The 24,113-nt window shown below is 36.9% G+C and overlaps 1 protein-coding gene across 8 annotated transcripts in view; it reads right to left on the bottom strand.

The window, feature by feature from the left end:
- Positions 1–24,113, bottom strand: part of BRIP1 (BRCA1 interacting helicase 1) — a 116,395-nt gene that overhangs the window by 73,270 nt on the left and 19,012 nt on the right. For all 8 annotated transcript variants that reach the window (XR_005813955.1, XR_005813952.1, XR_005813954.1 and 5 more), the window contains 2 exons: positions 2,334–2,493; positions 1,459–1,580 (listed from right to left, as the gene is read on the bottom strand). Coding sequence is in view for 3 of the 8 variants with exons in the window: in XM_040532419.1 (XP_040388353.1) it covers positions 1,459–1,580; positions 2,334–2,493 (282 nt within the window). In the remaining 5 variants the exon portion in view is untranslated. The remainder of the gene's footprint in view (positions 1–1,458; positions 1,581–2,333; positions 2,494–24,113) is intronic.

Below are 24,113 nucleotides of genomic sequence, written 5' to 3'. Positions count from 1 at the left end.
TGGAAGTCATTTAGAGTAAATTTTAAGAGTGCCAGCCCTACTACAGACCAAGGATTTCCAAAATACCATTTCTGTGTTCACTTCTAAAACAAAGCATTTCTAACTCTAGAAACTGTGCTAAATATTCTTTGAATGTAAATGTTTTTATACTAAAGCACAGCGTATTATGTTTTAGAGGGACAAAAATGTTATGGCTGAGTAAGTGCCTCAAGAAAGTTACACCGACAGTAAAAGAACGTTGCACTGGACAGCCACCACTAACATAACCTTACTTGTCCTCATAGGATGTGGGGTTTTTCTACCAAGGCTTTAACTACGCACATGCCATAGACAACAAAGAAGTCTTTGGTTGTTCACTTAAGCCCAGAACACAACTCTAAAACCAAAGCTGAGGCAGTTTGGGCTTTGAAGTGCAAACCTATTATTTTCTTGTTTGATTTGGCATTATTAATAACCAGAATCCATCTGTTTCTGATATTCATTCTGTGATGCTTGTTTCTTAGCTTCATGAAGTAGTCTCAAAAAGCCCTAAAAGGTACACAATAAGATAAAGCAGTGATGGTGGCTGTTATCACTGACAATTGCCAGCAACTAAGTGGCATGCACTAAGCTTATTTTCAGTGATCTGAAATACTAGTTAATGTGGTTTTTTTTTTCAGCAAGTAGAAAGCAAAACTAGAAATATACTTTTCCAGTAAAGTTAGAAGACGCATGAATTATCAAAAAAAAGTAATATCCTCAGTTTTCAGGAGGAGATAATGTTATGTCATAATTTTATGACTCAAAATCTCAATCTGATAAGCAGCGTTAGCTTTGAAAAAGTTTACATTTCCACTCTCTGTGTAAATGGGAAGTGTCACACAGTTACACTGAAGAAGGTAATAGGAATGAGAAAGGTGACACACTGCAATCAATAACGGAGTGTGTGAAAGTGAAAATAAAGAGTGTGAAACAATTATCTTTATTTTTCCATGTATTTTCTGAAATAGTCTTCTGATCAATCTGAATGCCTTACTTAAAATAGTATTTTCCCAGGGCTTATCCTATACTTTAACAACCAAATGCCCCATAAAGTCAGAAAGTAACTTTATTTCTATATAAATGGTATAAACTTTTGCATATAAAAACAGACAAGTAAAGATGGAAACAGGTACTGTGCTTGGCAGAAGATGAAGCTAACAAGCACTTTAACAACGCAATAGCCTTCACTAGCAATGTCAAAAAAATTTACAATACTTTTACCTAGCATGATATATATTTATTTAGAGTTAGGTCCACACGATATGCTGTGCTGTTCCTCCTCTTTCTGTGTAAAAGGTAACTTAAAGAATTCAAATGAGACTGACAGGAGTAAGATTACATAAGGGTAAACATTTCAAATATTTTGTGCACATTTGGTATTTTAAACATGGCATAAAAATAACGTACAACTCTTTCAATTAGGTATTGATATCCTACCTGAAGGTCTTTCACATTTGGAAACGGAATACCTATGGTTACAACTGCTCGGGCATTCTCATCACAGAAATCCAAGCCTTCGCTAACTTTTCCTCTGCATACAGCTATAAGGAGTGCTCCATCTTGAACAAGCCAAAGAGGGATAGACATCATTCCCATTGATAAACTGAATATCAGAAGAAAGTTTCAGCAACATTTTTTTTAAAAACTAAACATAACATAGCATAATACATTGTACCTGTCTGGAAAAGGTAGGGAAATTTAAAATTGGAGAGTTTTTGTTAAAAGGATGAGATTAACTCATTTTGACTGATAAAATTGTCACTTTGAATACGAGTAACAAAATAATTTTGCATCATATGATACAGTGGTACTTAATTATGCATGAACCATATGAATCTACTACAAAGTTTTAAATTTTAAACCTTCAATTGTGCATTCCAAAACCCATACCATTTATTTTTGACATAGTATCATTCTTTATTCTCTATACTAATACTCAAGTATTTTGAGAAGAAATCCTATAGTAGCTGTAATATAAGTCGGTAAATCAAAGCTATGGAATGTATGGTGAAGCTGATTCTTTGAGAAACCAGTCTGCACCCTGCTGGACGCGTAAATGCACGTCCTTACACAGCTCACTGCCTTTTGAATACCACTACTAGGGTTATGCAACATTCTGTATGCCCTTTATGCTCACGTAACAATGCAGATAGCACTTAATCTTCCTCATTTATCACAATAACTTTTTAAGCTGAAGTTCGTTTTAGTTGTTTATCCATTCCTTATTCTCTGTTAAACATATTAAGTATCACCCACTTTTTGTTTTTAACCTAAAGAGTCAGTATCAACAATTACATGTGGGAAGAAAATACCTTTTTCTCCTTTACATTTGATTGCATCATAGTATATTTTCAGCAATTCATCAAAGTCACTCTTTGCTCCTCCTTGAGGCTCTGCAATGACTGTTTTAACCAGCTCCAGGTTTCTCCATAAGCCAGTATGCATCCAGCGATCTTTTAATTTGTCCAAAAGCTGAAAACAGAAAAATCCAGAAGAGCTGAAATAAAAGGTCAATCACTTGCACTGTTCAAATAAAGCAAGTAAAGACACCTATTTCAGTGCAATTATTCATTTTTTTGTATTTATCAATACAAGTTTCACTACATACTGAATTCTGAATTCATTTAAAACAAACATTTGCATCTTAAATTTGCACAATATTTCAATACTTTAAAATTTGCATAGATAAGTTAGGGGAGGAGGTATCGATGTAGCATTTGTCAACAGTCTCCTCTGCTTCTTGAAGGGCCTGCCAGTTTTGTTGTATCTGCCAGATTCTGAACTGCGCATATTTTACTTCAAATCAGTGCATGTTCAAATGCTGTAAGCAAATAAGTTTGTTCCACATTTAGTGTGAACATAATGAAAAATATGTATTGCATTATAAAAACCTAAATTATCAAAGTCTGAAACGACCATGAAAACTGAAGTGAGATGGGTGGGGGTCATTTGCAGTTAGCTGTCATCACATGCCCTTTTCTCATCAGTTTTTACACTGGATTTTATCAAGGTAAGGAGCAAAAGTCATTCCTTTACCTAACATACTTGCTCGATGGTGCACAGCAATGCCCTCAAGACCAATGAAAGGCAACCAACACATTTCAGAATGAACTGAGGTGATCTGGTTCAGTGGACAGAAGGTAAATACTTTATTTCACTCATTTTACTGTTCAGTGATCATTAGTGTCACTAATACTGTGCAGTAGAGTTACCAAGATCCATATGTACAGAAGATTTTAAATTCTCAGTTTCTGTACCACGGGCTACGCTCTTAATTTGTCTGTACTTCCCTCAACTCCGCTCACTGAAGACTTTCTTACTATTTTGCTTCAGACTACACAAACTGCTCCAGCTGGAACCTGCACTAGTCCCAGTACAGTGCTTAAGGAGCCACAGCATCCCTTAGCTCCTGGCCCACTCGCCTTTTTGATGCACTCCAGCCAAAATCCAAGGATCTTGTATGGTTAGACTGTTGCAAAATTACTCTGTTAATAAGAGAACAGTTGCGTATTTCATCTTCTTAACACCAAAGATCTGAATTTATTCTCTGACATTAAGTATTTGGATCGGTCCCTCTTGAAGAACATGCATGTCAGAGGGGACAAATACTGTGACACTTTTTGTACTTTGACTAGCTCTGTCCCCATTTCTAACCAGACAGTTATGATTGCTTACTGCTGGCAAGGCACCGCTCTCCAGCAGCCACAGAAAGACCAAGAGGTGACCAGCAGTAACAGCTTCCTACACATACAGATGTTACAGGGGAAGAAATCACTTCTTCCAAAAGTATCTGTCCTAGCGTTTGTCCCCTTCTCTACCAGCTCTGTCATTTCCTGGCAGGATCCTGTCTATAATCTCTTTTTATATAAAGGGCCATAATATTATGACCAAGCAATTACTGTGCATCTGGCCATCCACAGCCTGCCACTGAGATTTCCGTTCTTGGCCATGATATGGAGATAATTCTGGTAAAGAGAATCAAATTATTCCTCTAAGTACCTCCATTTAAGATCTGTTAGAGCTGCCCCTGACTGTAATATTGTCAACTTTTTCAGACTTCATTCTTCCTTCTATGAACCTAATGCTTGTCCGGGCATCCACCTGACAAGCTGTGCTAAATTCACTTCTGCCTCTGCTTACCATGCGTGGCAAAAGGAGGCTGGTAAGATGGTAGAGACAGGACACGTTTAGGTATAACTGAATTGAAATTTTACAAGCACACCTCATGAAGCATTCTTATCAGAAAAATGGTTTCATAATGAAGTGAACCAAAGCCTGTTGGATCGTCTCAGAAAGGGCAAGATTCCTTACAAAAATTACTTAATCCTTCAATTCCACTGGATTTCTCTCACAGTTTAAAGCAGGACAACTTCCATTCATCTTTGGAAAGATGGCAGTAGGAAACCTTCCTCCAGATTGTTAAGAAAACATCTTTTCTCTTTTGTGGGCTGCCCAGCCCCTGCAGGCAAGTATGTATCAGACCAGAAGAGGTTCAGGTTTCTTGTTTAATTGACAGAAACCATCACAATAAAAAAAAAAATCTACTTTTTTGGATGAAAACATGCAAATTATTCATGAAAATCCTTGGCAAGAATGGAACAATTCATTTAATTCATACGAAAGCTATTACCTCTCCTACTTAATGGAGCTTCCTGGAGATGGAAACTTCCTTGTACACAGAAAAATATGTGCAAATACACACAATACACACGCAAGAGACCCTAAAGCCACCAGAATTACGGACATGACCGAATACAAATAAATAAAATATAAAACACATACGTGCCTCATAAGAGCTATGAATCAAATGCAAGATTCTCATAAAAATTATTTCACTTCAGGTTGAAAAAGTGCAAATGGGAGCAAGATATAATGCCAGGAATCACAAGAAGCAACCATTAATGCCCACAGTCAGTCACTTCTTCTACCCAAGGGAATAATAGTTTCTGCAGTGGAAGGCAGTCTGCGTATATTTTATTAAATCCCCTAAAAATGGATTCTCAAATGGTTTATTAACAAACGGTCTTCCTCCAAGAGAGCACAAAATCTTGTTAGATAGAATCTGTCATCTTCCCATGCACTGAAGGATGTTTACTTCGATAGCTTTTTGCCTTTTTTTCCTTTCTTCTACTTAAGGACACCTGTAAGCTATGATCGGTACAATCAACGAGCTCAGTATTTAGATTTACTGTTCATCTTTGTCAGCATCCCCCCCCTTTTTTAGGCATCTTTTGAAACACTCTTGGAGTTTGGGAACAGAGTAAAAGTTTTAACATCTCTTGGCATTATGTTGTACTCCTAAACTAAATCCTCTCATCCTGTGTCCATGAAGGAAAAGCTTTGCTCCTTTTCATTTGCTGCTTTGTTTTATACAGTGCCAAAAATTGCATTAGAGGTTTCCCATGTCACGGAACAAGACCAAAGATTTGTTTTAATGTATTTTACCCTAAGGCAAGTTCATTGTAATTTCCAGCATCTTAAAGAAGTTGAGAAGTTAACTTGCAGCCATCACACCACTGCAGCATAATCTGGGAATGCACTTTTTCTGCAGCATTCCTTACCACTGACGGGGATTTCTGAAGTAGCAAATACCTGCGATGAGGGAGGGTCTCATGGAAAATACAATGACATGATGAGCTACTTATTTTGATTTACAGTTCCCTAGCTCTTGTCCTGCTACGAGCACTTGTTATTAACTTTCTTTACATAGATTATTCCTTAAATATTTTAGCATTGTTTAACGTAATGAATGGACTGCTCCTTGCTAGTAGAGTAAAAAGGGATTACGGGAATAATCCCTCCATCAAGAAGTGCTCGGAGAAGCTATGGGACGGTTCAAAATATGATAAGATATTCAAGAGCAGTACAGGGGGAATAAAAGGATAATGAAGCCACTCGTGACCCAAGCAGCCCCTGAGAGAATAAAGTAACTCTGGCTTTATTAGCTAGTTTAACAACTATTAAGTCTTTAATAACAACTACCAGTTACAATTCTATTGCATATTCTCATGCATCTTTAAAAGTGTGCTGTCTTGTTCGCCATACATTTATATAATGACAACTGAACAAAAGGTATTTGAAGGTGCACAAAAGTTACACAAATTCCTGGTAACCCTCTTAGAAGTCTGCCATTACACACCAAAAAAAAACAACACCTTTCTCTAAACTTCAGTGTTTTTTCATCTTGTTTGTATGTAATGCTTTTTAATGATATGAAATTCACTTTTCAACTGTTAAGGATACTTAACATTTTCATTGTTACTTGGATATAAAGGGTAGCTGAGGAGAGTGATGAAACAGCCGTTAGTTTTTTCTTAATAAAAATCACAGTATTGGCACCACTGTTAGTGCAAAAAGTCAGAGATTCTCGAGGGACTAACATTGATCTAAAAGCCTTTTCCCATGCAGAACTCTTCGTGTGTTTGCTACTAGAATTTTCTTTTTGAATAAGCACTGCTTCAAATCAAAGTGTGTCTCCAGTGGGCTGGAAATGTGTCTGAAGGGTCAAACAGAAGTTCTCCACACAGTCAGCAGAAAACTTCAGAAGCAGAAAGCAGACATCCCTGTCCAACCCTGAGGCTGAGCGACAGGACTTACTGCACTAGGCTCAGCTTTGCTAGAACTGAAGGGGCTTTGATACGCTTGGGACTAACAGGGCAGTCGCTCGCAGAAAGCAGGGTTATTCTTCAATCCACCAACGTGTGTAAACGACACACAAAGGTGCACTGCTGCAACAATGACGTACTCTTGCATCATCTTTTCAGTCTCAGTCCACTAAGGCACATTCTGTACACAGACACCAAAATCCTACATTTACCTGAAACGGCGTGAGGAAAAGGTGGCAGTTTTAGCAGCACCTAAAATCTCATACTACAAACATTTTCCCTTTAATTTCAAAAGTATATTATATTTGTCTGTTTTAATGCAATATAGACATATGCATCCTAGAACCATTTCCAGTTACGTTTTGTAACACCTGAGGTTTCTGGAGAAACAACGAATAGAAAAGACTGACCTGGGCCATTCCCTGTTGAACACCTACAACCGACTACAGAAGGTGCTTCTAAAAGATACCTAGGCTAAACTAGTACCCTACAAACAGGAAGATTAGGGATTTCAAACCCAGAATAAAGGGATTCCCCCAAACCCTGGCAGATGGAGAAGAACATAGTTTTACATCTACAAAAACTGAAATACATCATGTTACTTACCTACTACACAGACTACAGAAATTATAATTTTTCTCAGGACTACTAAATGGTTTCTTTTTCTAGAAAGTCTTGCAGATTTATTCACTTTTAACTTTGCAGTAGCAAGAACATTTTAAGAAACTGCAGATGTACGGACCCATACCCAGCTGCACCGCTCCATGCATACAGGATGAACAATTTGGCAATGATAGTTAGATTCAGAGAGACAAGAGAACCTGTCAAACTGAATTGTGCTCTTCCAGACTTGTCAGTCTTACACCATGAAAAGGGCCATAAAATCCACATGTACACAAAATCAACCACAAAAATCAGAATAAGGAAATTTTATCCAAAGGCAACTAAACTAAAACCTATTCATTTAAATAAAACAAAACAACTTTTTCCCATGGATGTTGTTCTAACTTTAAAACCAGTGTTTTTTGCACTTTCATCCGAGTAATAACCCAATAAACTAATCAAAATGAAACAGGTATCCCTTCGTATTTTAAATTTTAACATACATTACTTAGTTCTTATACCTTTCCATACTATACAACACAACGTGTTACCAGCATTTCAATTTCAGTAACACATTATAAGACAAAATACATCACTAAATAGACCATAGGAGATGCATATCTGCAACTGGTGGATACTGTCATTCAGGAACAAAAAAAGCTGAACAATGTAGAGATGGTACTCCAAAAATCTAACACAAAAACTTCTTATTAATATTAAAGGCTTTTTAAAAACGTACTATTTCGGCAGACCTCACCAGCAGTGTGCCAAGCCTTGTAAATATATTTTCTTTAAGTTCTATGCCAGATGTAATTTATACCTTCTTGGCAACAGAAGACAGTAAATTCTGTATCTTTTCCTCTCACCATCTTCTACTTATCTCAATCTTTGTTCTGCTTCAAGACATTGGATAACTCAGTCCTTCAGTGCTTTTTAATTTATCTAAGCAACAGGAGGAGGCAGCAGAGTGGAGGAGGCAGTGTAGACACCAAATTTATCCACTCAGTGCATATGAAATATTTTTCCTTCAATAAAGCACTTGTGCCTTGACAGAAAAATAACAGGTGTCAAAACCAAATAAATAAAAGGCCTTGTTTACTCTACACATATGGAAAACTTACATTCAGAAAGGATGTCGGAAAGAAACACAGTTTTCTCATTTTACTACAAAAATGTTTCCCACCATTTGGGCTTTCTGCAAGTAAACCGTACAGGTTGCTTTATATATCACCAGACAATTCACTTTGCATCTGCATCAGCTGCCTCCTCTCTTCCTTCCAGTGGGGGAAAAAATATACACATATATATATTTAAAAAATATATAAATCTATAGACTGACAGATCCTTCTGTGAATTTAAGCTATTAGGATAAAGAACATCATATTTTCCACAGAGGTAATCCTCTGATGATCTCAAGGCACAGATGTTTTTATAATGTATCTAATTCCACAGGTATTGCATTACCTTTAATAAGCCTTCAGGAGGAGGCAGCTTGCTGAGTCAGCCGGTTGCCTACAGCTGCAATTTTTTCTTCAACCCACTCTCCCCCTGGTCGCAAAGCTCTAGTCTGCTCAGGTTGATGGTTAATTACCTGCTTGAATGTTCTACTTCTATTTGAAAGAATTAAGCCACTTCTGTATTAGTGATAATCCCAATATATATTCAGCCATTAAATAAATGTATTTAGTATGTTGCTTAAACACTAGTGGCCTTAAATTCATGTCATTTCAAAGTAGCCCTGGAGAATGTATTTTGCCAGACTCCATCCACTTTTTTCACATCACTTCCATGGTAGTATTACAGGCTCCTATTAAAAATACTTCTTCAAGAACCAGAGACATTCCGGAAAAGTACAGAAGTAGTAGAATTTACTCAAAGGCTCTCTGAACTACAAGGTTGTCATGCCTCTCACTAAGTGTCCCAGAATCCTCCACGCAGCTGACCTCCAGGACTGTAGGAAGCCTTCAATTTGGGGAAAGCAACAGTTGACAAGGTCATTGCGGTGGCATGGGATCAGCAGTTTAACTCTATTTCTATATTTAAAAGAAAAAAAAAGTCATTTGAGGTTAAAAGTGAACACAAAGGAAATGGCAGAAGGAAGAAAGCAAACAGTAATGAAATGGGAATAGAAGATTAAAGGGACAAAGAGCCAGCTAATTGCCTGGAAGGATTTGGGTAAAAGGAAAAAGCTGAGTTTCCTTCGAGGAACAGGAAGGAAAATATTTGGGTCAAGTAACTGATAAACTCTGATGACCATTATTCAAATCTATCAAATAAATCAAGAAATAGCATTCTTGAACTAATAAAAAAGAGTACTATAAAAAGCATAATGTCCTTTAATAAGAATGTGTCAGAGACCACAACCAAACCCAATAATGTTCACGAACGCCACCAAAAATATCATGTTTTCAAAAGGACTCTAAGAGTATGCACCTTTTAGTTACAAGTGATTTACTAAATTGTCAGAGCTAATTTATATCTTATCTCTTCTCCATTTTCTTCTTCTTAATCACCTCGTGTGCTTTTTCAACTGTGATTTTACTCCTGATCATATTCATCACCAAGAAAAAAATCAACTTTGCACGACACCCAGTCATTTGCATTGCACCAGGCTGGGACTACGCCACCCAAGAATAACATAGCCCATTGAATTATTTAAGCAGTTGTTTGCACTCAATTAGATTTTCATGAAAGGTTAAGCAATAGACTGATTCACAGAAACTTCTTCATGTTTATGGGAGGTACCTAACACAATACAAAGAGGTATTTAAAATTCATTCTTTTGAATGATTTAAGTTGATACAAAATACTAACTTATCTATTCATCCCCCCCCCCCAAAAAAAAAACAACCTTCAAATTGAAAGAGAACGGTAAAATATCTGTGCCCAAAATATTTCACTTGTGAAATAAAGTCTACTTTTGGAATAGAACGTTAATTTCCCACTGTTAATGGGTAACTGGAGAAAAATACCAGATGCACATATAAATGCACATGCACAGGTAACCTTTTCTTTATATGCTAAAAGTAAACTTAAGACTTAATGCAGAATTGTAATGGACACAGGCCACAAAAAGATGTTAATCTTGTCCAGGAGAGGCCACTGTGCCCTTTCTACTGTACATTTCCCTGGCTACTTATTATCATTGTGGGGCTACAAACAGCTACACAAAGAAGTATCCTTTTTAACCAGATTTCATTTACAGACGACTGATCAATTTCTGTCTGATTTCCTTTCTCAAAGTGTCATGGAGGCTCTGTAATGAAATGCTCCATAACTGCAGAACAGAAAATATAGGAAAAAAAAAAAAAGCATTTTTAAACTGCCAGGAGAAAGAGAACATTGTAAACTGTAAAACCAAGAATTAAAGAAAACAGGGAATGTAATATATTCAGAGACTTCAATTTCTTTGTTTTAAGGAACACACATATGAGGCAATACAGAGAGGAATTTCAATGTGGAAAGAGCTTAGAAAGTCCTGAAATAAAAGTAAGGAATGAGACCAGAATGTATATGCATCTAAGTACCACTTCCAGAAGAAAACACACATTCCTCACTTTTTTCAGAACCTCTCCTTTTCAGCTGATGATGAAGATTTTCTAATGTGTATTTGACTGCTAACCCTTTCCATCTGTTACAGCAAAACGGAAATTAAGTGCATAAAACAGGAGAGCATCTATTTAAAGCAAAAGTAGTTAGAAGGAAAGTGATTTTAAGAATACAAGCTTGCACAGATAGCCATGATTTCAAAATTAAAATAAAATCGCTGAAGTTGATGAATACTCAGCAAGTCCCACATTTACTCTCACATTTTACATGTCTCTCAGAGTTATGATGAAAGATCATCAAGGCTTTTAATTTTCTCACCGGGTGGTCTGTATCATGGAGTCTTTCCTCTACGCACCTCCCGAGAGAAAGTTGTCCTCAATAGGAAAACTGTATCGCTACCGCATGATCTGCTTTAAGAGATTTTTCACTGAGGCATCTCATAGCGTATCTTCACAACAGAGAACCAGTTGGAAAATAAAACCTTGTAGGTGCCTATGCTTTCCAAAAACTTGTGTGGAAAATGCATCTCTTTAAGTTTAGAAGTACCATACTTCCTCAAGCACAAACTTATACAGGATTATAACATATTATAATATCTTTAAGAAAAAATATATTTTTCCTTTAACATATTAAAGTATATATAATATAAATATAATATAGAAAATAAAATATATTTTACTTATAACATATTAAAGTGAAAAAAAAACACAACATTTAGGACCAAGACTCATGTTGAGATATCTATATATGCCAGGAAACGTGGGGTAAAACCTTCGCTAGCCCACACAGGCTTGGCAGGCACGCCGTAAGGTGGGGGGAAACAGACAAAAGCTTCTGCGCAACTCCGCTACATAATTAAACTAACCCCTGAACATGGTGAAAAACTCTGTATTATGAACAAGATTCTGATCACCATGTGCACACTCCAGCACAATGAAAGGTGAATAATTCATAATCATTTTTGAAGGAAATGTATGCATCACTCAACTTGGGGGAAACACAGGGGATTTCACTGGTATGATTTTTCTTCAGGGACAGTGACAAAGTGCCGCTCCCCAGCAGGAAACTGAAGCACTGAACTGTGTTCCACGTGCCATAAATCAACACTGCAGCCTACAGGATGTCTCTCTGGTACCAACATACCATCAATTTTTCAATAACCTCCCTAAATAATGGAATATGTGAACGGCGACAACAGTAATGAAAAATGAAATGTTTTGCACACCAAAGACTCTAGAATAACACGGTTAATACGTTGCTTCTACAGTTAAAGAAGCTTTTTTTTATATATTAAATCTTTTTCCAAAAAAAAAAAAAAAAAGAAAACAAACCACACGACTTGTTTTACTACAAAACAACCTGGATAGCCTTTGAAGGCTTTGAGCTCTGTCACAGCTGTTTCTAAACGACCTGATTCAAAACAGGCTTTTTTTTTTTTTGTGGTTTTAACATTAGCCAAGACAACGCTTTCTGTGTTACAAGAGCTACTTGTACATTCACCCTAGGCTATCGCTATGCTTTCCAATGAAAGAACAATCCTTCGTGCAAAAAAGGCTCTCCAGAAAAATCTATTTATAAATAAAGAATTGTTTATATCCTGGCTCTGAATAAAATATGGAATATTAACTGCTCATTAATGAGGTCCGCATCCTATATTGCTGACCTTTTCCTCAGCAGTAAAAGACCAAGCTCAGTCATCTTTGACCTCTTTTTTTTCCAGACTAAAGAGAAGACAAGGCTGTCTTAGTGGCACATCAGCAGCGAAGCACAGGGCCACGTGGGACCACTGATTCAAAGAGAAGTGTAGTCCTAGGCGAGAGGCTGGCCACGTCTGCGAGTGCTCCTACAGGAACCCGAGGCAGTCAGGTGCCTGTCATTGGGAACCGACTCCAGCAGGGGAAGAGGAACAGGTTTTAGCTTTTAGTCTACTGACATGAACAGGAAAAAAATAGTTTTACATTTACAGAAGCATTTTACACCTGTAGCCACTAAATAATTTTTATGATCCTATTCAAATCCAAATCATATTAATAAATACTCTCTTGGCTTTCCCCTTAGTCGTTTTTTCCCTCGTTATACAGCAAATCAGTGCATGCAAAAAACAAGACAATTTCTCAGCAACAACCACGTACTGTATGCAAGATGCTCAGCTTGGAATTGGTAATTATGTAAAGCCAAATTATAACAGGGAACAATATCATTGATTCTTGGAGACATCTGAAGCCTCTTCTTTGGAAGTAGGACCACTATCCTGACAACTTAGTACGATCTCAGATCAAGACAAAGAACGAAGCAAATGGTAAAATACAGAGAGATAAAACTTTCTGCAACAATGGCAATAAGGAATAAGTCTCAGAAACTGACTCTCATTCATAAGCCATAAAACAGAAGTTTTATGTTTTGTGGAGATTACGTTTGACAACATTTAAAAAAACTTTAATGGACTGTGAAATCAAAATGCAATGAATACTCTTTGGAATACACCATCTCACAAATCATATTTTATCACAAAGAAACTTTCTTACCCAATTGGCAACTATCATGATTTCCTAAGACAAGCTTTCATGTTTCCCAAGGAAGTAGAATTTTTCTGCAGTTAAAACAGACCACGTATCCCCGTCAATATATTTCATATTCCAATTCTTGTCTATGCCGTCACATTGCTGATACAGAACATGTTACCTAAATATATGTTCACAAATTTATTTTGTCATACATAGCCTTTTTCACACATAAAGTTGCACCTCTTCTTCATCAGGCAGTGAACCTCTAGGAGCTGCCAAAGGGACCACAACTTGGCAGGCTGCACTGGTACTGAACATTAACGTCAAAGTAACCTGTGCAAGATGTTCCTTCTTAAAAATAATGGTTTTTTATGTACATTGTTCCTTATTAACTATTTTTTTTTTCAACCGGATTTCTCTTCCTTTCATTAAAAGTTCCCAAGGAAAAACGACGCTGAGTGTACTTGCTATTTAGTATTTGGACTCGGTCATTCACAAACTGAGCGCAGCCACTGCTTGACCGTGAAAACCCATTTCCAAGGCAGTTTCTACTTAATTGGTAGGAAAAACACGGAAGCAGAAAGTGTCAATTAAAATGGAAATTAGAACACGTGTTAACTAGATACAACAACTCAGCTTGCAGCACTTTGACAAGTCAGAGCTCAGAAGTGAGAAGCAGTAATAGGTTTTTAGTTTATTTTCCTGATGCTGTATGCTCGGGGTATTTAAACTAACAGCGCAATAAAATATTAAAGTGCACTGCTTTCAGGGTGTGAAATTCACAAGGAAAGCACTCATCTAACAGTCCAGAATATAATCTTTTATACACGTAATACCCAATAACCTGCCACAGACTGTCGCTACAGATTCTACTTTATATCCTGTGCGGGTGCTACCACAAAGTACAGCTGCTCTATGCAAAAAGCAAGTGCCACAGGGCTCTTAATAACTGCAAGTCCCTTGCTTGTCACCATACCAGCCCAGCAAGGCACAGAAAGTATATTTGTTCATTCTTCACAGAGAGTAATTCACGAAAATAAGGTGGGAAACCTCTTCTGAGCCAACAGCACCGAAGTGCTACAGCATGGCCATGGCAGTGGTCGGAGGCTGCTCTGGGGAACTCACAGAAAGACCATGTGTAAAACACCTGGGTGCAGCATCATGCACGAACAGCTAATGGCTGTTCTTCATGGCTGCTCTCTGTAGTCTGAGAAACAGATGGCAAAATACTGTGAAAGTATATTTTTTTTCTTAGGGAACACATCAAGTAACAATATTCATATCCCAATCTTAAATAATAGCGTGGCTCAAAAGACCCTCTTTTCTCTACCACGATGCAAATTAAAATATAGATCAAAATATTGACATACACATAGCATACAGATGTACACACACCCCTACATACACACACCCCTGTATGCAACTTACAAATAAATATAAGATGTACTTGATGAGGTAGCACAATTTCCAAAATCCAGAAAGTACCTTTCAAGCTTGTAGGCTTATTCTGCCTAAGCATAATTGATATTTATTATGGCATTGCTCTAGAGAGATAAATATTATATAAAGGGGGGGGTTGCACACTTCAGAGGAGCATCTTTGCACTCCCCACTGCAGGAACAAGACCTGCGCATCACAAAGGCGCTCTCAACAAACAGCAACATCAGGAGTTTGGAGCTCACCATTCAAGCCCACAAGCGCTCTTGCCAATAACGCAAAACGCATGAATTCAAGAACGCCCTCTAACCAACTTCCATAACAACACGATAATAAACCATACTTCATACAAACATCAGAACTTCCAAATGATTATCTTTATAGATGCTCATATTAAGGTCCACCACTGAAAAAGGCATGTTAAGAAAGTACAACGATGTCCCGTCTCCAAGGCTGAGCTCTAGCAGTAAAGGGATGATCACAGTCCCTTTCAAGAGTATACAATATAATCTCTTCCCTCGAGCACCCTCTGACACTTGCCTAACCTCCTGATGAGCCAACTCAGAGCACAAGGCCAGCAGAAAACTAAGCAGGGCGAGAAGGGGAGGGTGGGGGAAATAAAGCCTCTTCCTTTGTTCTGGAGATCTGAATCAGCTCCCACTGAACTCGGAGCAGCACGAGAACAATCACAAGGAGGGCAGAATGCAAGCTTCTGGATCATCTCCTCTAACTTTTCTAAGCTTGCTTCACGCTTGGATTACCTCTAATTCCCTAGAAATCAGAAAATTACTCCTGTAACCAGTGCGTATCTAGGATCTGGCCATACTCTTTAAGAAAGAAAAAAAATCTTGTGCAACTACTCTGGTTGTCAGTCATCAGCCTGAAAGATATAAAATTATCTTTGACCCAGCCCAAAAGTTTTCTTGGCCTGCTTTGTATCACATGTGCATTGTCAAAAGCCACCAGTAACCAAGTAATGAATAAAAATAAATAAATAGGTAAATAAACCCACAACTTAAGAGGTTAAAAAATTCTAAGTGAAAACATTATAATAAAACAAGCACCAGCTTTGAAAGTTTAGGAGCTATTTTACAGCACTTCAGTTACTTCTCTGGAGTGAAATTCAGCACCACTCTGGCTCTTAACTTGGGGAAATATTTCTGCTGCAGCCTCCCAGATTATACAAGAAATGATCTTGCCAGGGTGTGGACTGTCAGCTCCGTCTTCAAATTTAGCTTGGCAAAGGAACCTGATTAAACCAATGACATGAAAAGAGGAGGTTTGCAACAGAACTGGAGGGTAAAGATTACATACCTGTTTATAGAATAATCATTGTAATTCTTTTCTATAAACTTCACTATTCCCTCTGCTACTGTTCTTTCCTATTTGAGGCAATACTACCAGAAGTCTTCAGTGAAAAGAGTGTTGTGATGGAAAGGTTGAACTCCTCCATCATACACAGCGATCTTTACATACCTCTCTTCGCTACGCCCAAGTCAATGGCAAACACTGAAACTGTAGACTTCAGAAATTGCAGTAAGATTTACAGGAGCCATTGTAGTTCTCAGAAGACACCTCAGATAATGCACACCAAGCCTGAAAATTGGCCTTTTCGATGAATGCAAGGGCCCCGATACTTAGACAGTTTATATTACTGACATTTAAACCTTTAAAGGATGGAAAAAATGTAGAATAAAACTGAAAGTAAAGATATTGTATATGATTAATGGGAGCAACAAAAACCATAAAAACATGAGGAAGCTGAGATAAAGATCAGAAAGAAACCCATGAGTGCAGAGTGAGAGTGAAAAACAAGCAACGAAAAAAACAGTGGTCAACAAGTAAAACAAAATTCTATCTACGTTTATTAGGTACAAATGTTGAAATGCATAGTTTTTGAGTCATCAAAAAACAGCTATTTTAGACCACTTATTTACCCTGAGTTATGCCCCATCACACAGAAATCACTCTCCTAAGATTTTCATCAGATAAAGGCAAAAGACACAGCTTTAGAATCTGGCAATAAGCCTTTTTTTTTTTTTTTCCCCAAAGTTTTTTTTTTTTTTTTTAAAAAAGGGTCACTTCAGTGTCGTAAGACCTACCTCAGCAGCCTGCAGTCACTGGAAAAAAAACTCCAGTGGGGCATCGCATAGAGCCCTAAGTGCCAGGACAGAGACACAGAGCGAGAGCTTCTCCCACGTTGTTTAATTACTCTTCCATCATTTTGCTCTACTTCCGTTATTAGGTACTTGTGTACAATTTGAGATAGCAAGGATGACAGAACTCTATTCCCTAAAGTCTTTTCTTGGTTTTGGGGTTTCTTACATACTATAATAGCACCAGTGCAGCTGTTTGGCTCAAACAAATCAGGCTTCTGAAGTAAGAGAATGCCTTTCCCTTGAGAGTAGCAAGCAAATGCTGCGCAGAAAGTGAGTATCATTATTAATTTACAATTATTTCATAACTTACCTCTGATATGCCGGCCTATTTAAGGCCTCTCTCTTTTCATCCCAGTGAATGTGATGCTGGATACTAGCTATAGTTATGACATCTAGAGCTACAGACACGCTCAAACATTGTTTCCCATAATATTTTAAATTACGTTCTGTAATGTTAAAATGATGCAGAAAGTTAACGTTTATGTAACTTCAAAGAACAAAATTCTGCCATAAAACACACTGGGTGCAAACATTCCTACATCTTGCAAATATTTACAGGTGTAAATCTCTTCCTCAACATACTCCTATAGCTGTCAACAAGAACATCAAGGCAAATATTACTGTTGATCAAGCATTTCTCTCCGCATACTATACCTAAATACAACTAACAGAAAAACATGGACAACCTCATGGAGCCCACCAGTGGCACTAGGTAATTCCTTGCATCAGTCTTCTGCAACCAGTGCGACCACACCACAGAGCAACCATCTGTGGTGCAAACAGTAATTTTCCTATTTAATTTCAAATTCACCTTTTAACTGCACAAACCTAATGGCTTCCAATTTTTCCTCCATCCATGTTACAAGCAAAAAGACGCTGTGGAATGTTTATCTCTTATCTGGATATTGTCATTTTACTGTCTCAAACTTCTTAAAACAACCTTTTCGCTAGGGAGGAAATCAGTCAGCATCAGACCTAGTGGGGAAACCCTGCACTTGCTCAATGTCTATGGCTCTTACACAGTTCCAGATGTTCAGAACATTAATAATGCACTAACTCAAAACCTCTTTTTGAAACTTTAGAATGTGCAAATTGCATTAAAACCTCTTTGCCCTCATTAATGGTATTGTTACAATCCCAGTACTCTGGAAAATGTTTTTTGGCATTTGTTTAACTTTGTGATATTGCCATTTACTCATTTTAACAGCCAGTGCTCAAACCTTAATGCTTTTAATAGGCCTGGCTAAACAGACTACCATCTTTTGTAAATTTATTGAAGTAATTTATTAAATAAGTAAAAGTTGTCAGAAGGCAGCATTTTTTTTTACTGATGGTAGGAAAAAATGGGTTTCTTATAATTTCTTTACAAAACCACGTTTCAGGTAAGTTTTAGAAATGAAAGTATTCTGTTCTTTTTTGTTATGATCAATTCATTTTCTGCCACTCTGACAAACTTTTTTCTTCTACCAATCTCAAACAATTTCTATTAAAAAAAAGGGGGGGGGAGGGATTTGTCTCAGCCTAAGAAGAGCCAGACATTCAGAATTAATACTGAAACTGTATCCCTCCCTCAGCCTGTCATACAGGGGTGGCACATTTATGTCCAGGCCACGAGACTGTCTATTCAAGGACTTGTGCTCATACCCAATGCAGACACGCTGTGCTGCAATGGCAGAAAAGTGCAACAGTAAGAGGTTAAACGGAGGTCCCTTCTGTTTATTCCAAGTAACTACCTCGACTGAGACCAAGGAGGTTGGGAGGCTGCCCAAAACCAGCAGTGGGGTTCCAGATACACTGCACAAAACTCATTCACTTGCATGGAAAAGCGAAAACTAAACATGGCAGAACTACACTCAGATTATACCTATTGCCTTGAAACTAGAAATAGTGGGATAAAAATTAGGAACTGGTTTGTGCTCCAGACTCAAAGAAATAAAAATCACCCACCTTTTAGATTAGACATGACTTTCGGGGCTTGGGATGTCTGGATTTTGACCCCAGACATTCCAAACCAGCTCCTGGTAACCTACCATCACCAGCAGTACATATGGAAGTGTTCTTTAAATTGAACCAGATTGCATTTGGGGTTCTAGAGCACCAAATGCAATCAATTGAGATAAGAGGAAAAAAATCCAGATTTATCTCAATCAGAAAACACATTTGCAAAGCATTATTGTTCTTGACCATTCACGTTTATTGCAGTTAAACCAAGAAAGCAGAACTGCATCAATGCCAAGTCCAAATTACTGAATGAAATTCATACCCCCTACAGAATACGGGAAAAGAACAATCACTTTTTGATCAAATATAGCCCTAGGTGATGTTCTGCAGGGGCATAAAGCAAAAATACTGATAAAATACGATTTTCTTCTTAAGATCACTTGGTTTGCTTGATCCCATAAAAATTGTCTATGAGCAATTTATAAAGCAACTATCAAAATTCAGGAAACTAACAAGTTCCAAGCCTCATTAGAGATCATAAAGTCTTACATTTAAGAGATTTATTAAATTTTGATTAAATGGTTGAGTTACCAGAACAGTTCCTAATTCTGAACATTTGAAATTTCTGTAACCTTGTTCAAGGAACAATTACAGAATTTTTTCTCCCGAATCTTCTTAGCCATCAACACAAGAATAGTGCCTATAAAACACACCTGAAATTTCAGGAAATATGAATTTGCAGAACAATCCACATTGCCTGTCAGCTGACTGTACTGCAAATATTTATCCTTACAGTTTAGCCTCAAGTCCAACAGCATCTGCGATAAAGTGACTTAAAATGATTTTTTGGTGGTTTTGTTTGCTTTTAATTATATCCTTAGCTACCAAAGTGCTAGCTCGATAATGGAGCAGTGCTTTCAATTAGTCTTGTAATTCTCGTTTCCCCCTTCTCTTTGCCTGTTCTGTTTTCCTTTTCTTCAACTCCAGCTCCCAATGAAGGGAAGGTAAATAGGCATAAAACTAAAAACCATCCCCAATACAGGATGTATGAGAGCCTTCTATAGGATATATTGACTAACTTTACTAGAGAGAAGTCAGTCAGGGGAAAAAAAAATAGAGAGAAAAGTGCTCAGACACTAACTCTGAAAGGTGTGGGAGGAAAAAGTAGTAAGCAAATCTTTGATTCTCAAGCAAAGAATACTCACCTTCCCATTGGTAAAACTTAACAACTAAGTCATTCAAAGCCTTTTGGGCAATTAAAGTATTCTATCTTATTTTAAAAATTTTACTTCCAAATTATGACTCAACAATTAGCAGATACAAATTAACCAACAATGCCTTAAAAAAAAAAAAAAAAGACGGAAAAAAAACATTAACATTATTGTCCAAAGCTTATTTTGTAAAAGAGCTACTAAAGAAAGGTCAGTTAATTCATCATGATGGATTATCACTAAAATTTATAAGCATTAGCATTTTTCTCCTTGCTGGATACCTTGACTTTGATATGACACATATTGAATGAATCATCTAAGATGCAGGCACCAGGCAAGATATATCTTAATGCAGACAGGTCGGCGACATGAACCCTAATGGTCCTTATCTTAATCTTGTTTAAAAGCATCTTAGATTTCTGAGTAATCTTTTCACCTTCTGATATTCTCTTTTATAGAGTGTTTTTCCTGGAGTTGCTACTGATTTTCACATAAATGCATTTTTGTTGCACAGTATCAACAGCATGTTTTTAAGTATCCCTAAAACGCAACCATGATGATGGCTATTTAGTAAATGTTAAGATAAAGCTTTTTTTTAAAAAAGGTCAACATGACAGAAGTTTGATAATTACAAAAAATCATGTTATTTGTAGACTGTTCTGAAACATGGCATCAGAGCTGTTTATAACAGAAAACTACCAAACGTGGAGATGGATATCTGATGCATTGCTTCCTTCTCATACTTTTTTCCTCCACCGCATTATTGATCTCAAATATTTGCTGTACATATGCAGTCACTCTTCCATGAAAAAAAAAAATCAAATAATTAAGATAAAGGCAAGTTTTTATACTTCTTTCCTCTACTTCTGCCTTTATCTAGTAATTTCAAATTACACACCTATAACAAGGTGGCAGACCTCTTCTGCATAATTGTTCTGGGATTTCTGCTACAGTTGCTCTCATTAAAAAAAAAAAAAAAGAAAAAGGGGACAGATGAATTATTATTTTTTTTAGGTAATAGCAGTTCAGTGACACTGATGTGAAAGGAGTTGGTCTCATTTCATTTTTCAAGAAACTGGTTATTTTACTAACACTAGCATAGCTTTAGACTGTTTGACTGTTAATGAATAAAAATTATCTGCCAATAAAATGTTTTTTATATGATATGTGGAAAATTAAGTATTAATTTCTTACACAAAAAGCATACAACTATCATTAAAATATGAAGCAATAAAGTTCTACTTTATATGCCAAATATACATTTCATTACAGCTACATCAGTTAATGGATGCTCAAAAGGTTGAGATCAGGCTTTGCATTGCTTGTCATCCTGCAAACATGCATGTTAGGCATCATGTCTACCCAAGAGAACTACAATTTAAAAATAAAATGTGGGAACTGAGCACAAAAGTAAGGGAGGTAGAGCAAGAAGAACACTGTTACATGGGCAAACAAAACAGAGCCAAACAAAAGGCAGTGGTGTTTTTCTTTCCAGTTTCTCTCAGGTATTAGATAACTGTGAGAAGCTCTTAATTTGGATAGTTACAGGTCACTTGGCTACTACAGAGCTAAGAAACTACACAGCATCTCTTTGCCTTGTAGTAGAAGTATGGATGACATATCAAAGATTTAAGGCTATTTTTTGCCAGAGCAAAATATAGACAAGTGACTACTAACTCCTCCTGGCAACTGACAACTTTTTCAAAGAAATCCAGAATCTCCCAGGTCGCAATCTACCTGAAGAAATACTAACGGAGAAAAATGGAAGCCGTTAATGGATGCTTTCGGCACACATTGGCACTGGAAGGACTGTGTGACTAATACGCTAGCTCCTACAGCAACATACTTTGGTGACATTTATAATGTTCATCTCTGATGTTCTAGAAGAAGCATCCAGTTTTCTCATCTTATGATTAGGTTAATGTGGTGACATTTTGAAATTTACTTGCCCTCCATTTATTCACACATAGAAACTTTCAAGTATGTTGGTATCTCTTCTTGGCGAGTGTAAGATTTTTTCTATTAAGCACTTCAGAAGTCTGAAACGAATCACTATATTTCTGGTTGAGTTTGTTTCACCAGCACTAACATGAATACATCGGTCATCATTTTCACCTAACGTTGGTTGATTACTTAGCATTTACAAAGCAACCTGAAATTCTAGGCAAAATATAGAGGAAGAAACTTTACTTACAGAAGCCCCTTAACTGCCAGGCTTGGAAGAAGTTGAAATGATTTAGTTTGTTGTACTTCTGCCATAATTTTATTTCTGACATTGTGTAATTGTGTTTTAACAGGACAAGCAAGGAGAGAAGACTTCTCGCCTCCTGGCTCTAGGCTCCCAACACTGTTCATCATGACACACTGCATCATGACTGGGTTCTCTACTTCTGCTTCCTGTGGGTAGTGTTACACATACCTCCATTCTTTTTATTCCCAATGGCTGAGGCTAGAAACTGTTAATTTACTATTCTCAAAACAGAAAAGGAAATCCAGACATATTTCATTAAAACGAATTAAAGTCTATGAAATTCAAATTGAATTGCATGAAAGTGCAGTAAGATGCAATTTCTGTCTCTAGTACTCTCGTTATATACAAGCAAAGAAAGTAACATATAATTTACTACTTGAATTAAGTTAAAATGGGATTTGCAGAAAAATAAAGTTAACATTATTTACAAAGCAAATACTTAGGGATAATTAACAAAGATTTTCGGGCAAACAGGCCAAGATGTGTATGAGTGGTTGAAAGTGAAGCACTGAAACAGACAGAGCCATCTAAGAAGCAAGGCTTCTGTAGGCATGCAGAGCAAAGAACATCACTGCTGAGCCAGAAATTCTTAAACAAAACTAAAACAGAACGTTGAACCGAAAAACACATCTGTAACTAACCAAACTGAAATCCAATGTACACGCCTAAATTCAAACTCCATCAGTTTAACTTGATAGAAGAGAGATACACTGATGGCACTCCAAATTCAGAGCACTGCACTCAAACTCCTAAGACACTTAAACAGACTTTTTTTCCACTTATTCAAAAGCAGAAAGTGCAATTCATAAAACAATTTGATACCTTCAAAAATTTGCTTAACTCATAATAGTTCATTCAGTGAGGTACATGACCAGCTATATTATTGCCATCTTGATAGGCTTAAACCATTTCTTTAAAAGGTGCAGTTTTTCATGCGATCTAGCAACTTCCCCATGAAAGTCTGAAAAGCAGTTTTGAAATGCAAATGTGCAGGTAAGCAATATTCCGTAGGATGATGAAAGAAAAATGCCTTGTTTTCCCTGCACTAATATGCTTACGTTTACATTATTCTGTATTTTCAACATATTAATCTCTTAGTCTTAAAGGCAACCCAATCCAGAATAAAAGAAGAAGTGGAATGAAAAAGGGCATCCATAGAAAGATATTGGCAATGTGATTTTAAAATATCATCCTTCAATTGTCTGCAATTTATATTTATCAATACTTTCACTGGGTTCATGGAAGTGTTCCCACAAAGAAAAAACACTCAACGTGTTTAGCTAGGTGACCTTTCAGTGAAGCATAAGGGCAGTGAGAGGGGGAAGGGTACCAGAGCTGTCCAGCAATCTCTTTCCTTCTTTATTAAATGTCATTACAAAGTCTCTCCATACTTTCAATTCAGATTACTATTCTCATAAAAAACTTTCAGAGGTGTTTGTCAGGTTTGTATACAATAAGATCAACTACCACATACTGCTTAACGTTACACACCTTAGTAAAAGAATAGTGATGCTAGTGAAAACTGAAATATGCCCTCAAACTCCTTACTAAAATAAATTGAATGCAAAATTTATTTACAGATTGCTAACATTGTGTATAAGTACACAGTTTTGTGAGCTAGGTTAAATAAATTTATAGTCAGTAATCTGCTTTTTTCACTGATAGCACATTACCTGGTCTAATGTGGTCACCTAATGGTTACTGTCAGTAACTGCACTGATGACTGCAATGCTTTAAAGACACACAGAGAAGGAAAAAAACCCCTTGCTTTGCAAAAAAAATGCAGAACAGTCTGGCTTTTTTAAAAAAAAATAATCAAAAAAAATTAGTAC

The sequence above is a fragment of the Cygnus olor genome, chromosome 20, assembly GCF_009769625.2.
Source record: "Cygnus olor isolate bCygOlo1 chromosome 20, bCygOlo1.pri.v2, whole genome shotgun sequence".
Lineage (NCBI taxonomy): Eukaryota > Metazoa > Chordata > Aves > Anseriformes > Anatidae > Cygnus > Cygnus olor.
The sequence above is the reverse complement of the archived record's forward strand: the minus strand, read 5'-3'. Positions and strand labels throughout refer to the sequence as shown.